At 33.2% G+C, this 15234-nt stretch overlaps 1 protein-coding gene and 1 long non-coding RNA gene across 2 annotated transcripts in view; one reads left to right on the top strand and one right to left on the bottom strand.

Annotated features, from left to right (window-relative positions):
* LOC144352627 (complex I assembly factor ACAD9, mitochondrial-like) overlaps positions 1-15234 on the bottom strand; it is a 203539-nt gene that overhangs the window by 119748 nt on the left and 68557 nt on the right. Inside the window, exons 7-9 of the mRNA XM_085496672.1 lie at positions 11768-11839; positions 8999-9101; positions 2671-2820 (exon numbers count right to left, since the gene is read on the bottom strand). Coding sequence (XP_085352798.1) covers positions 2671-2820; positions 8999-9101; positions 11768-11839 — 325 coding nt within the window. The remainder of the gene's footprint in view (positions 1-2670; positions 2821-8998; positions 9102-11767; positions 11840-15234) is intronic.
* On the top strand, positions 2204-6421 carry LOC146747428 (uncharacterized). Its single transcript, XR_014928926.1, has 2 exons — positions 2204-2349; positions 6241-6421. It is a non-coding gene; the product is annotated as an uncharacterized LOC146747428 (long non-coding RNA).

Genomic DNA, 15234 nt, shown 5'->3' with positions numbered 1-15234 from the left:
TGTGAATCATTAAGTTTTGTGTAAATTGATGTAGAAATCCGATCACCATCTACCTTAGTAGAAATATCGAGAAATGGTAGTGTTATTTCTGATATCTCATGTGTGTATTGTATGGCGGGATTAAAGTTGTTAACAAAGTCAATGAACTGTAATAACTCATCCCGACTGCTTGACACGGCACCATCAGCCATCATCAATGTACCTGACATAAAATTCAGGTTTAGTGCCTTGAAAGGACGAAAAAATTAACTCCTCTTGATATGACATGAATAAACATGCATAACTCGGACCAAAACAACTGCCCATAGCCACACCTCGTTTCTGTATATAATGTTTACCATTAAAAGAAAAACAATTCCCGTTCAAAACTAATTCCGCTAGGTGCACCAACACAAACGTAGGAGGATCCTTAACTGCCCTTTTATTCAGAAAATGCTGTAAAGCCAGCAATCCATCAGTGTGCGGGATAGATGTATAAAGTGATTTTACATCCATAGAAAATAAAAATCTGGGTTTATCCGGCGTGAAACGAAATAACTCTAGTTTCCTAAGTGCATCATTAGTATCCTGAACATACGTAGGCTGTGACGCAACAATTGGTCTCAACATTGAATCCAAATATCGAGCTATGTGCTCACTCGGACAATTACATGCTGAGACAATGGGTCTACCAGGATTGTTTACCTTGTGAATCTTAGGTAATAGATAAAAGACTGGTGTTCGTGGGCTGCGCACTATAAGATTTTTGGCCTCTTTCGGCAAATCACCTTTAGCAATATAGCCATTAACCACATCACCTATTTCCCGTTGTATTTCATTAGTGATATCCACATCAAGTACCTGGTAGGAGTCTGTATCCGATAATTGCCTCTCCGCCTCCACCAGATACAAATCTCTACGCCAAACCACCACTGCTCCACCCTTGTCAGCTGGCTTAATAACAATGTCATCATGACGTGACTTAAGAGAATTAAGAGCGTCACGTTCCTGACAAGTTATATTGCTATTTTGACATTTCTGATTATTAAACTTAATAGTATGTATTTCTCGTCTACATACACTTATATAATGATCCAGAGTATCATTACGACCAGGTGGTGGTGGTGTCCAATAAGACACAGATGGTGGTGCTCCAAATAAACGAGCGTTGTGAATAGTATCCATGTCCTGGCTAGCTTCATCGCGATCGCGATCAACGTCTTGCGCATGGTACTCCTTCAGTCTTAGTCGACGAAAAAAACTGTCAGCGTCGCGTTTCACCTGAAATTCATTTACTCTAGATTTAACCGGAATGAAATTCAGTCTCCGACTCAATACGCTACGTTCGGATACACTAAGAGGGAGGTCCTCAGGGATAGTGACCACCCGGCGAACATTTTCGCGCTCAGCAACAGGCAACCTGTACTCACCATGTTATGCAAATTAGCAATTATTTCAGCTTCTTTTTAGTGCACATCCCAGAACTTTAAAAAAAAATAGCTCCTAGACGCTTTGACCTTTTGTTTTGAAATTCTCACAAATGATTGACAATGTGTTTATCTTCAAAATGCCGTCGGGCATTGTTTTTGGTTGAACAGTGTTACAACAATCGTACAGACAACTAGCCTGGGTGTTAATTTATGCATAAACTTGAAGTAGTGAAATTTGAGCTGCTGCTCTGCAAAATTGACAACTGGTAGACAGTTTTCAAGACGGCACTTTCTTCATAGTAAGCAGATGTACCCATAAACCAATTTTGACAGGAAACAGAAGCATAGTTTAGAAGCTAATTTGTTTTAATCATTTTTGACCAAAAAAGCACATTTTTGTGCATATTTCAAACTACAGTGTCCATAAACAAAAAATACTAAAAAAAAATTTAAATTCATACAATAAGCTTTCTGAAAATATATAGTTTTGTGGACAAGGGAGGTCATCTTGGTTTCCTAATTAACTAATTAAAATACCTGTCAGGTAAACTGCATCTCTACCTTAAACAAGACATTCAATGTCGCAAAATGAATTAAATAACAAATGACAATCAAATTGTTGATATGATTTGATTGTGAAATTGTGTCTGTTGATAAATGTAATGCATTGTTTATTTATTAGCTATGTAAAGTTTGAATGAAACTGATCAACTCATCAAAGAGAAATGGCAAAAATATATTTTTTTTCAGAGTAATCTTTTATGAGCTAAACACCAGACATCGCAAGGAAAAAGTGGATTATATGAGAAAGAAAAGAATATTATGCAGTTGCAGTATTAGTATGGTCAGTATGATGGTATATTAGTGTTGCTGGTGGTATGATGGTCGATACGAGACATCTTTATTATCTAATTAATCAGATTCACTGAGCTGATATTCAGTAAGTAACCTTACATCCAATTGATAAAGAGATATTGATTGGAACTCTTGGGCATTAAGATCTTTGCCCCAATTCAGAAATATATTTAATAACCAAATAGGGGTATGTAAAGACGAATCGAAGTACCCCCAATAGTGGGTAGGGTTCGTACCGAACCTCAAAAAAAAACAGTTCCATAGGCAGGAAAATGTTGGGTACGGTAAAATTGGCATCACCATGACTGAGGTGTGAGCAGTTTTCACAAATATAAATATTAAATAAATGCAATTGACATACCATAACTGATAATCACTTTATGTTACAATAATTAATGGTACTCACCAATAAGTGTTTTCAGCATACCAGCACCGGAACTGCCCATACTGAATCTACCACTGTTCAATATATTCATGGCTATCTTAAATCCACCACCTACTTCACCAAGAATATTTTTCACAGGAACAGGAGTATTGTCAAAGTACACTTCACATGCTGCAATGATTACAAACAAATCAAAATTGGCCTGTCACTCAACGGTTTTTGCAACCAAAAAATAGCACACAGCAAATCAAATACATATCTTGTCATATGGAAATTACTGCATCTGCACAGATTTCATGACCAATCCAACTACAGTAACTCAACTAATACATTTTTAAATTTAGATTTAGTGAATTTCGTCCAAAACTTTATCAGGTCTGGCATTATTTCTATACAGCTATATATCCAGTTGTATTGAATTGGATTACTGAAAAATCATAATTGAGGCCGCAGCTTTAATAGAAGCTGCATCCCTAACTTGAGACATTGTTTCATGTCGAAATTGACAAGTTTTGATCCCAGGGAAATTCTGCAATATAAGCCGCACCCCAAACTTTCACAAACCAAACAGCCACCACATATTTCAGAAAAAGATACCATTTAATTTTAAATTAAGGCATCAGTTTTTGAACATTTCAATCTTTCCTGACGCCTAGATTAGAGTCTACCGGTAATTTAGGTTTTCCGTAGTCATTGACGCCTATTCAAGAGTACAATGTTTATTGCGGGCAGCGTGATTGGGTAAACTGCGTTTCAACAATGAGCTGTTATCACCGTAAAAAGTGTTCAATTCTTCTTCAATGCTGAGCTTATCTTTCGAAAACAACTAATTTCTTGATTTAAAAAAAATCATGCCATTTTCCCATCAAAATCAAAGCCAAACTACTACAACAGAGTAAATCTCTTCCGTATTGCGTTCACTATGAAGTCGCTGAACTGTCATTAACATATTTAAATGAGCTATGGTAATTCAAACACATTTTGATTTGTTAATTAGCAACTTGACCTATCAGGTCAAAGAACAGTTTCAAGTCACGAATGTGCTTGGACAAACATAACAGATATCGTATCGTAAAGTTTTTCTAATGCCTACTTGGTCTTTAAATAAGTTATAAATTACATGTGACCGAAATCTTTCACTTGCAGTGAAACTAAGTTCAATTTTAGCCGCATTTCATTACAATTCAACAAATTTATTTTTTGTACGTTATTGTAATCACTACTGAGTGATAATCATCAATTGCAACACTACGAATACAAGTAAGTTATTCACTTGTGAAACGCAGCATGACCGGTCGGATTGTGATACCGTTACTGTGATCATTTGCTACTAAGCAATGCATTTGTGTTTGTTTTTTTAAAACTTCTTTTAGAATATACTTTTCATTATCAACAAAATTAAGAAAATAAATGCATATTACATTAAATATACTGAGTATTTTTTTGTTATCATGTAAAATTTTTTTTTGGATTGACTGTAATATTTCAATATTCCGTGACATACTCCTATTTCAAAATTAAGGCTTTGAACTCTTCCTCGTTGTCTAAATAAGACAAATTAGCATGGAAGGTACCGATACTAACGAATTAGAGTGAAGTTTATTCAAGAGATTATACGGTACCGTAATCTGCAAATGCATACAAATCTTTTTGCAGATATTATTTATTGCGTAGTATGTTGTAACAGTGTGAATTTTCATTTGTGTACAAGTTTGTCTGTCTGTGAAAAACCAAAAGTTCGCTTAGAATTGCAACAAAGTTGCAATCGAGTGTCATGCATCTCATTAGCATATCATTATCCCTTCAGGCCTTTGTTTTAACAAATTTCCCATCTGTTACCGAAGCTAATGCCCTAATACCAAGACTTCGCGCATCTAAAGTCGCCCATTAAAAAAAATAATTTTAATTAAAGCCGCAGCCTCAACTAGGAATTTTATGGTAGTAGCTCTTGAGATATCAGTAGTGAATAGCCACATATACATGCATCTCAAAATTAGGTTAAAATAAAAATCAAAGAAAGCTTAGAAAGAACTCCCCTGTGCTGAGAGTATTGGAGACACATTAAAAATTAATTCAAATTTACTTGAACTTGATATATTGATGGAAACGCAGAAAACTAATTATGCAAATAAGGTAACTAATATGAACAAATTTAAGTACAAAACTAATAAGGTCTGCACAATGTACCAAGTTTCATTGAAACGTGATTAGAACCAAAAAAATATTAATTATTATGCTAATTAGAGAATTAATATAAACAGATTTTAACCCAAAATTAATCAGGCTGTCTATTGTCCTAGAGCATTTATGTACCAAGTTTTATTCAAATGTTATGATCAATACTTGATATATCAGTATTAATTAATTATGTTAATTAGCATAAATATTTACCAAAAACTAATATGGTGTATAGTCCTAGGTTCATTGAAATGTGATGGGTACCCTTTAAAAAGTTTCATTAAAATCCAATGAGTGGTTTTTTAGACAGTGCAACAGCCATAAAACAGCAAAAAAAATAACTAATTATGCAAATTAGGTAATTAATATGCACAATTATTTATCCAAAAATTGATCAGGTCTCTGCATAGTCCTAGAAGATCTATGTCGCAAGTCTCATTGAAATGTGATGATTAGTACCTGAGATACATTTGTATCAGGTGAAAATTAACTAATTATGCTAATAAGGTGATTAATATGCACAAATATTTACCCAAAAACTGATTAGGGGTCTGCACAGTCCTCAAGTAACTATGTACCCAATCTGATTAAAATCTGATGTAGTGTATGGGCTTTAATTATTTAGACTATAAACTTATTTTAATTTTATTTTTTATTACTTTTGTTATTAATGCCCTTTTATTTCATTATTTTACTTTGATTTTGATTTTGTGATTTTTTATAATTCCGCCCTACCTACATCTGACATGATGCCTATGTAACGAGATTTCAACGAGACCCACTATCGACGATTTTAGTCAACGAATCACAGACCTCCTTCTATAGCGCACATGATGACGTCACCGGGCAGAGTCAGGTGGCAAACACACTCAAATAAAATGGCGGATTATACCAACGTTAGCGACCGTGAATAACACGGCTTTTCGGTATTAAGTTTATCATTGTCAAATGATAGTCATTTTTATGTTAATATTGTGGCTAGAATGGTTCGACTTTAGATCGTTATTTCGCATAATTATTCTGGGAGTGACGATTTTGTTTCCACCGGTTCGACCAAACACTAGTGTCTTTTTCCAGTCGCCTGCGCTGGAGACGGGTGATGTTTGTTGACGATCGGGCCAAAATCGTCCACGGTATTGAAGCTGTAAATATTCATCAAATTGTATCAACATTTTGTACATTATACAATAACTCTTTATTAAAGTAATTCGAGCTGATTTAGACTGGAATAAAATATTTTTTATTTGGAACACATCGCAATTGATCAGGAAATATTTGTTTGCTCCAATTTTCTGCGTCGATGCTGTGGGCCGGTGACCGTTATACAATTTAAAATCAGTTTGCATTGTTTACTATAGCTGTTTACAGTGTTCTAATCATTACGATTTACTTATTTTTTTGCTTCCATTCTAGATAATTATGCTCAGTGATGTAAAATTGAAGCGATGACTGAATGAACGAACCTTGGCTGGCGAAGATGTATCTGGAAGTGTACACATTTGTTGGAAGTGAAAAAAATATTCAATGTAATGACAAAAATTGTAAAATGCTGTGGAATTTCTTTTGCAAATAAAAATATACTAGCAATTTTCTATTAATGGTTTATTCAAGTGGGCAAAATATAATGTACAGAAAGATTGCCAGTATACACTGAAAAGTAAGCAATCGACAGCCTGTGTAAAAGGGGGGCTGTGATTGGCTGTTACTTACGCGAGATTTGAACGGGACTTACATAGGCGTCGGATCAGATGTAGGTAGGGCGGAATTAACACAAAATCAAAATCAAAGTAAAATAATAAAATAAAAGGGCACTAATAACAAATATAATAAAAAATAAAATTAAAATAAGTTTATAGCCAAAATAATTAAAGCCTATACACTACTTCAGATTTTAATCAGATTGCTATGTACCAAGTTTCATTGAAACGTAATCATTACTACTCGAAATATCAAAAGATGAAAATTAATTAATTATGCAAATTAGGTAATTAATATGTACTGATATTACCCTAAAAACTATCAGGTCTGTGCAGTGTCATATGACATCTATGTAAGTTTAATTGAAATGTGATGATTAGTACTTGAGATATCAGTAGAATTCAAAGCCGGAAATTGATTAATCATTATGCAAATTAGGTAATTAATATAAACAGGTTTTTACCCAAAACTAATCAAATCTGCGCATTAGTTCAGAGTATCCATGTGCCAAGTTTCATCGAAATCCAATGAGTGGTTCTTCAAATATCAGTGGAACAGTCATAGAACAGCTTAAAATCAGTTAATTATTATGCAAATTAGGTAATTAATTTTCATAGATTTTTACCCAAAACTAAACAAATCTGCGCACTAGTTCAGAGCAAACATGTGCCAAGTTTCATCAAAATCCAATGAATGGTTCTTCAGAAACCAATGGAACAGTCATGGAAGAGCTAAAAATCAGCTAATTATCATGCAAATTAGGTAATTAATATTCATGAATTTTTACCAAAACCTAATCAACTCTGCGCATTATCCCAGAGCATCTATGTACCAAGTTTCACCAAAATTTGATTAGTGGTTTTTGAGATAACGGTGGAACAAAAAAAGTGACATACATACATACATACATACAGACATACAGACAGGGTAACTGCAAAGACTCCCTTTTGTGCTTCGCACACAGGAGTCAAAAATAATTTGCACAGTATTTCTACCCTTTTTTAATGATTTACCCCATTACTAAAACAAGCGACCTTATGGTTTAAATAGCTCTACTGTATTTGTAGCGCGTCTTCCTCAAAACAAGTTGATAATGTTCTATATGGTGATATACAAGTAATTTGCCATGGTTATGACAAAAATATTTGCAGAAAATTGCTGAGAATTGAAGATATTGTCATGAAATGAACAAATCTGAGAGAGATCCATCCAGGCTATTAAGGACAATCACCTATATGAACAGCTCCGCTGTGTCATGTATGACAAGATAACAGAAAAAAACGATCTGATCAAATGCATCAACATCAAGTGTGAGTGGTGAAAATAACGTACAAAATGAATATAATGCACCACACATTGTAGGAGAAAATAATTTATGCATAAATACTAAATACTTTTACTGTGATTTATCCAGGTCATCATTTATTGATTATTCAAGTGCATCCAAGTTGATCATCATTTTAAGGTAGAGATGCAGTTTACCTGACAGGTATTTTAATTAGTTAATTAATTAGGAAACCAAGATGACCTCCCTTGTCTACAAAACTATATATTTTCGAAAAGCTTATTGTATGAATTTTAAAGTTTTGTTAGTATTTTATTTTTATGGACACTGTAGTTTGAAATATGCACAAAAATGTGCTTTTTTGGTCAAAAGTGATTTAAAAAAAATTAGCTTCTAAACCATTCTTTTGTTTCCTGTCAAAATTGGTTTATGGGTACATCTGTTTACTATGAAGAAAGTGCCGTCTTGAAAACTGTCTACCAGTTGTCAATTTTGTAGGGCAGCAGCTCAAATTTCACTACTTCAAGTTTATGCATAAATTAACACCCAGGCAAGTTGTCTGTACGATTGCTGTAAACACATTGTCAATCATTTGTGAAAATTTCAAAACAAGAGGTCAAAGCGTCTAGGAGCTATTTTTTTAAAAGTTCTGGAATGTGCACTAAAAAGAAGCTGAGATAATTGCTAATTTGCATAACAATTCACTCAGTAAGAAGTTTGCTAATGCTCATAATTAAAATGGCTGTTGCAGTTTCTAATTTAAAGGTATTATCGTTTTGTAAAAAGTTAAATACAGTGCAAAATATGGAGATCCCGTCATTTCTTTTTTTCACCATGTTTTTTTTTTATTATTTATGTACAGCCTTGCTAAATCTTGCTAAGCATTCAAAAGAGATAATTTTTCACCTGTTATCTATATTTTAAAATCGTTTTTTGAATATGTTCCACTATTCACAATTTTACAAAATTTTAACAGTCTATAGCCAAGACTGTTTGGATAATAAAAAGCAAAAATTTCACTCCCAAGTGCCCACGAACCTGCATCTCTACCTTAAAACAGGTCTGGTTGAATAAAGCACCTAAAAACCGTAAAGTTAATCAAAACAAGAATACACAGATATTGTTACAAAAATACTACCCGGTAATTCAATTTACTGGCACACACAGTAGACATTGCTAAACACTAACTGTTAGATCCACGTATTCCCAGCTTATCTTCTGGTTTTCCATTTGTCAATCCTCCAAAAGCTCTTTCCACAATAAACGCTGTTATCTTATCCTTCTTCACACCCTGTTGTAACAAAGAATAAAAATCAGTGTCACTGTCAACAATATCAACATCAGTGACTCATGAACATTATCTACAATATTGACACTGATATCAACAGCAACTCATGAAAACCAGCATTTAGTTGTTTTTAGGGTCATATGATTGTTGGTTGTACCACTGCAGATTTCCATTTCCCAGCTTTGTCAATTATCATTTCATCGATGTATCCATTGAACCATTTGTTTTAAATTTCAGATATGCATAATGTGTTGTCATTTTTATTATCTCATTTCCAACTTTGATTCGTAAATATAATTGATTTGGTCTTCCTAGTGTTCATTAATAATTCCCATTTATTTATGAATTGTATTCAATTGTATTTTATTCCCCAAAGAAATCATTACCAACCTGCAAAAATTCACATATTTAATGAAAAGTAATGACAGAAATATAATAAAACTTTTAGGGGAATTTTTACATAAATCATTTATTTTAAGAAATGAGCTTTCTTTGGATATAATACCTTGACTTTTTTTTTCTTTTCTTTTTTTTACGTTATCATACTTTGATATTATTTTAATCACTTATATATTTATTGCTGTAAACCAATAGAACATTCGTACTTCTAAGGATGCAATAAAGTTATTATTATTAGGCTTTTGATGCATTTCAGCATCGAAAGCCTATTGTTATTGTAATATTTATTATTATTAGGCTTTCGATGCTTTTCCGCATCGAAAGCCTTTTGTAATTGTAAAGTTTATTATTATTAGGCTTTCGATGCATTTCAGCATCGAAAGCCTTTTGTTATTGTAATGTTTATTATTCTTATTCTTATTCTGCCGTTTTTCAAAATTTTTAAAACTCTTCTTCTCGAAGACGGGTTATCCACTTGACCTGATACTTTACAGACACAATCTGTAGGCAATTCTCTAAAACATCAAAGTTTCCGATTTTCGATATGTGACGTCATTCGGCCGCCATCTTGGATTAAAGGCGAAATTTTCAATGCCAAATTGCACACCTTTCTGAGGGTCTGAGTGCTCCCAGTTTTTTATGGTAGCAGCAGTGGAACAAGGGCTACAAATAGCATCAAAAAAAACTTTAGCGGTCACGTGACTTTTTTTACTAGAATTTTCAGAAATTTTGTTTTGCAACTCATTTGCATATTTTTTGACTAATTCACTAACCGTGCAAATATTTTGAAAGATCAAGTGCCATAGTATTTATTTTTCCAATCGGCTTCTCCAGGCGACGAGCCGTTTTTTAGAAAATGATTTTAGAATGTTTTTTCACATTTGTTTTTATTGTACCATACAAAGCATCATGGGAAAGGGGGGAGGGCCCTGTACATTCTGTTTGAAATATCTCAAGCACTATCACAGATAGGTACATGCAACCAGTGCAATATTGAAGCTATCGGATAAGAGATGTGACTAACAAATTAAATGACCATATATGGTCATGTGACCACATTAAATATGCAAGTCTCTAATATCTCAAGTACTATTCCATGTACAAACATGAAACTAACGTTATATTGAAGACAATGGACAAAAGAATTGACCAAAATATTTGTTGACCATATATGGTCATAGAACTCATTAAATATACATATCCCTAATATGTTAGGCGCTATTGCAAGTACAAACATAGAACCATTGCTATATTGAAGGCATTGGACAAGAGAAATAGCTAAAATGTTCAATGACCATATATGGTCATAGAACTCATTAAATATGCATATCCCTAATATCTTAGGCACTTTTGCAAGTACAAACATGGAACCAATGCTATATTAAAGGCATTGGAAATAAGAAATGGCTAAAATGTTCAATGACTATATATGGTCATAGAACTCATTAAATATGCATCTCTATAATATCTCGACCACTATTGAAGGTAGAGATATGAAAATAACGCCATATTGAAGGCATTGTACAAAAGAAATGGCTAAAATGTTCAATGACCATATATGGTCATAGAACTCATTTAATGTGCATATTACTAATATATCTGGCACTATTGCAAGTACAAACATGGAGACAATGCTATATTGAAGGCATTGAACAAGATAAATTGCTAACATGTTCAATGACCATATATGGTCATATAATTCATATAGTGTAATCAGTTCACCATGCTATTACTAGATCAACATACATTGTAATCAATTTGCCTACAGTATATAGTAAATGGATCACAGTACATGTCTCCATTACCCTGGATATTACAGAAGTGTAATGTCATAACTCTGTTGCATGAACACAATTCAGAGCTAACGCAGGCATGGCATTGAAAGCCGGTAATCGCTGCTTGCAGCTATCGTTATTATTATTATTATTATTGAAGACTTGGTGCACTCTCTGACGTGCGTACAATGTCATTGGTATATAAATAAGCATGGGATTGACTTCTTGTTTAATGATATTTGATTTCTGGTAGTTGGCTGTATTTGTTCAGTTCATCAGCAACTCAAAAAACACTGTCTACAATATTAACTCTGATAGTCAGGCAATCTATCACAACATGTTACCAGCATAAGATTTGCATGCATTTTCCACCTGTGTTATAAATTATGCTTTGCGTATTGGTATGTTTGAAGCCAATTGCTACTTGGGTAGAATGACCAAGTTGTACAGAATCCAATTCAGCTACTATATACTTTGGAAAATAGTGATACCCACCTTTTCATCTACTACTTCAGTCTTAGCAAAGACGGTGAAAATATCAGCTATTCCACCATTAGAAATCCAAATCTAATAAAAGAAAAAAGACACTGCCATGTAAATTATTTAATTTAATATAATTTAATCACTTAACATCCATTGGAACTCACAAAAAACGCAACAAAAAGAAAATCAAAGAAAGCTTAGAAAGACCTCCTGTGTGGTGAGAGTATTGAAGACACATTAAAATTTAATTCAAAATTACTTGAACCTGAGATATTGATGGAAAAACTGAAAACTAATTATGTAAATCAGGTAACTAATATGAACAGAACAGAACAAAAAAATTATGAAATATGCTAATTAGAGAATTAATATTAACAAATTTTAACCCAAAATTAGTCTATTGTCCTAAAGCATTTATGTACCAAATTTTATTCAAATGTGATGATCATTAATTGAGATATCAGTGTTATTTAATTATGTTAATTAGGTGATTAATAAGCATAAATATTTACAAAAACTAATTGGGTCTCTGCATAGTTCTAGATTCATTGAAATGTGATGATGAGTACTCTTTAAAAGTTTCATTAAAATCCAATTCGTTGTTCTTTATATATCAGTGGAACATTCATGGCAAAATTAAATAATTATGCAAATTAGGTAATTAATATTCACAATTATTTACTCTAAAACTAATCAGGTCTCGGCATAGTCCTAGAAGGACTATGTAGCAAGTCTCATTGAAATATGATGATTAGTACTTGAGATATCAGGCAAACAGCTGAAAATTAACTAATTGTGCTAATAAGGTAATTAATATGCACAAGTATTTAGCCAAACACTAATCAGGTCTCTGCACAGTCCTTAAGTAACTATGTACCAAGTTTCATTGAAATGTGATGATTACTACTTGAAATATCAAAATTAATTAATTATGCAAATTAGGTAATTAATATGTACTGATATTACCCTAAAAACTATCAGGTCTGTGCAGTGTCCTATGACATCTATGTACCAAGTTTCATTGAAATGTGATAATTACTACCTAAAATATCAAAAGCTGAAAATTAAATAATTATGCAAATTAGGTAATTAACATGTACTGATATTACCCTAAAAATCATCAGGTTTGTGCAGTGCCCTATGACATTTATGTACCAAGTTTTATTGAAATGTGATGATTATTACTAGAGATATCAGTGGAAAAGCCGAAAATTGATTATGCAAATTAGGTAATTAATATTGCACAGATTTTTACCCAAAACTATATATGTGCCAAGTTTCATAAAAAACCAATGAGTGGTTCTTTAGATATCAGTCGAACAGTCATGGAACAGCTAAAAATCAGCTGATTATCATGCAAATTAGGTTATTAATATGCATGGATTTTTACCAAAACCGAATCAAATCTGCGCATCGGCACAGAGCATCTATGCACCAAGTCAGTGGAATAAACGGACACACATACACACACTAACTGTAAAGACTGGGTGTGTGCTTTGCTCAAAAAACTTGCATAATAATGGCCTATCAAAAGGAATTGACAGAGAAGCTCAAGATAAATCTGAATTTGTCATCATGGTTTATTTTATTGAAATTCAGGGATATTTTTCTCGCTTCCATAAATAGAATGTTTCTGTATTGGGCATAGACAGGGCAGGACATCATAAAATTGTCTTCAATCTGATTTGTGTTACAGAGAAGACATACCCTTTCATTTGCTGGCAACTGAGTATGGCACTTTGTTTCAGTTTTGTAGTGACTGTGTCAATCTGCCCAGGCATGCCTGATGAACATGCTAGACAAAACTCAGGAACAACAAGCCATGCATGGCACAGTCCCAGTTAGTTATCAAATTTAAGATATATAGTTTTGTTTATAGTAATATAGCTGGAATATAATCATGTCAGGAATATGATTTTTTAACATTAAAATGATTTACATTTGTATCTGATCGTCAAACAAGTACTTGTCCATATTAAGAGATATTGCTCTTAAACAGCATTCAAAATCAGCCATTTTGAATACATGTATATATATATATATATAACATGATGTATAACTAATATATAAAATTTGAATATAATCAGTCAAAGCATTTAAGAGATATGGCTCTAGAAGCCCAATCATTAAAACAAAATGGCCGCCATTCAGCCATTTTAAATCCAATCTGAAAAATAAAATGACGTGCATCGGGAACCCGTAATGTCTAATGTATGTACCAAGTTTGAACGAAATCCATCCATAAATGCCAGAAATGCTTGATATTTGATGATTTTTTAGCCCAAAAATGGCCACCATTTGGCCATTTTGAATAGGAACGTCAAACCAATATATCTGTCTATCTATGACATGATGAATCTATGAGTCTATCTATGATAATGAATATTTAAAATTTGAACATAATCAGTGAAAGTAAGTCAGAGATATGGCACGAGAACCACATTCATTAAAACAAAATGGCCGCCAGTCGGCCATTTTAAATCTTATTTGAAAAACAAAATTATTTGCATCAAAGTCCCATAATGTCTAATGTATATACCAAATTTGAACAAAATCCATCTGTAAACAGCAGAAAAATGCTTGATTTTTACGATTTTTTAGCACAAAAATGGCCGCCATTCGGCCATCTTGAATCAGATCGTGAAACAAATTGACGTGCATATGTATAATATCATGTTTGATTGTGATTGGTCCAGGCATTTCTAAGATGCAGGTCCGGACGCACACAGGTCCAGACGCACGCACGCACGCACGCACGGAGGTCAAAACATAAGTCCCCGTTTTCGGACTGCGTTCGAACTGGGACTAAAGATGACCACCAGTAGGTCAAATGGCATCAAAATGCAAAACAAGAGTTGGCAGAGCCATCTCGATGCTGAGTATTTAAAGGTGTGTTTTGGAGCAATGGATTGGCGAACAGGCAGAAAAGCAAAGAAAGCCGAGGAAGAACTCCTGTGTCTGTGCGAGTAAATAATCATAGATTTTATATTATATGTATTAAACATGATGCAACTACAGGTATAAAAATTAACTTGTTTAACTGAAGTTATCTATTAAAAATTAAATCTACATGTCCCAAACATTTCAAAGACATTGACTTTGTTTTAATGAAAACTTGAAGTATACATGAGGGTACCGGTACATATTATTATTTTTTTATTTTGGAAACTCAATTTTTAACTGAAGGAATTAAACTAAATTCAATATTCATGTTTGCTTATTTTGAACCTTAGAAACGACGACTGTTCAACTTGGGAGGTTTAATTGTACTTAGCGTATGTTACTATGACATCCAACCAATTCGAGAAAAACAGTCGACAATGACTAAATGCATGGCCACAGCCAAATCGCTGTTTAATTGAAATAAAAACAAGTAATGAATGGCACAGTCCCCGTTAGTTATCGAATTTAATATATATAATTTTGTTTATAGTAATATAGCCGAAATATAAACATGTCAGGAATATGATTATGATGAT

The sequence above is a fragment of the Saccoglossus kowalevskii genome, chromosome 3 (genome assembly GCF_978046115.1).
Source record: "Saccoglossus kowalevskii chromosome 3, keSacKowa6.1, whole genome shotgun sequence".
Classification (NCBI taxonomy): domain Eukaryota; kingdom Metazoa; phylum Hemichordata; class Enteropneusta; family Harrimaniidae; genus Saccoglossus; species Saccoglossus kowalevskii.
This window is presented reverse-complemented; position numbering and strand designations above follow the sequence as displayed.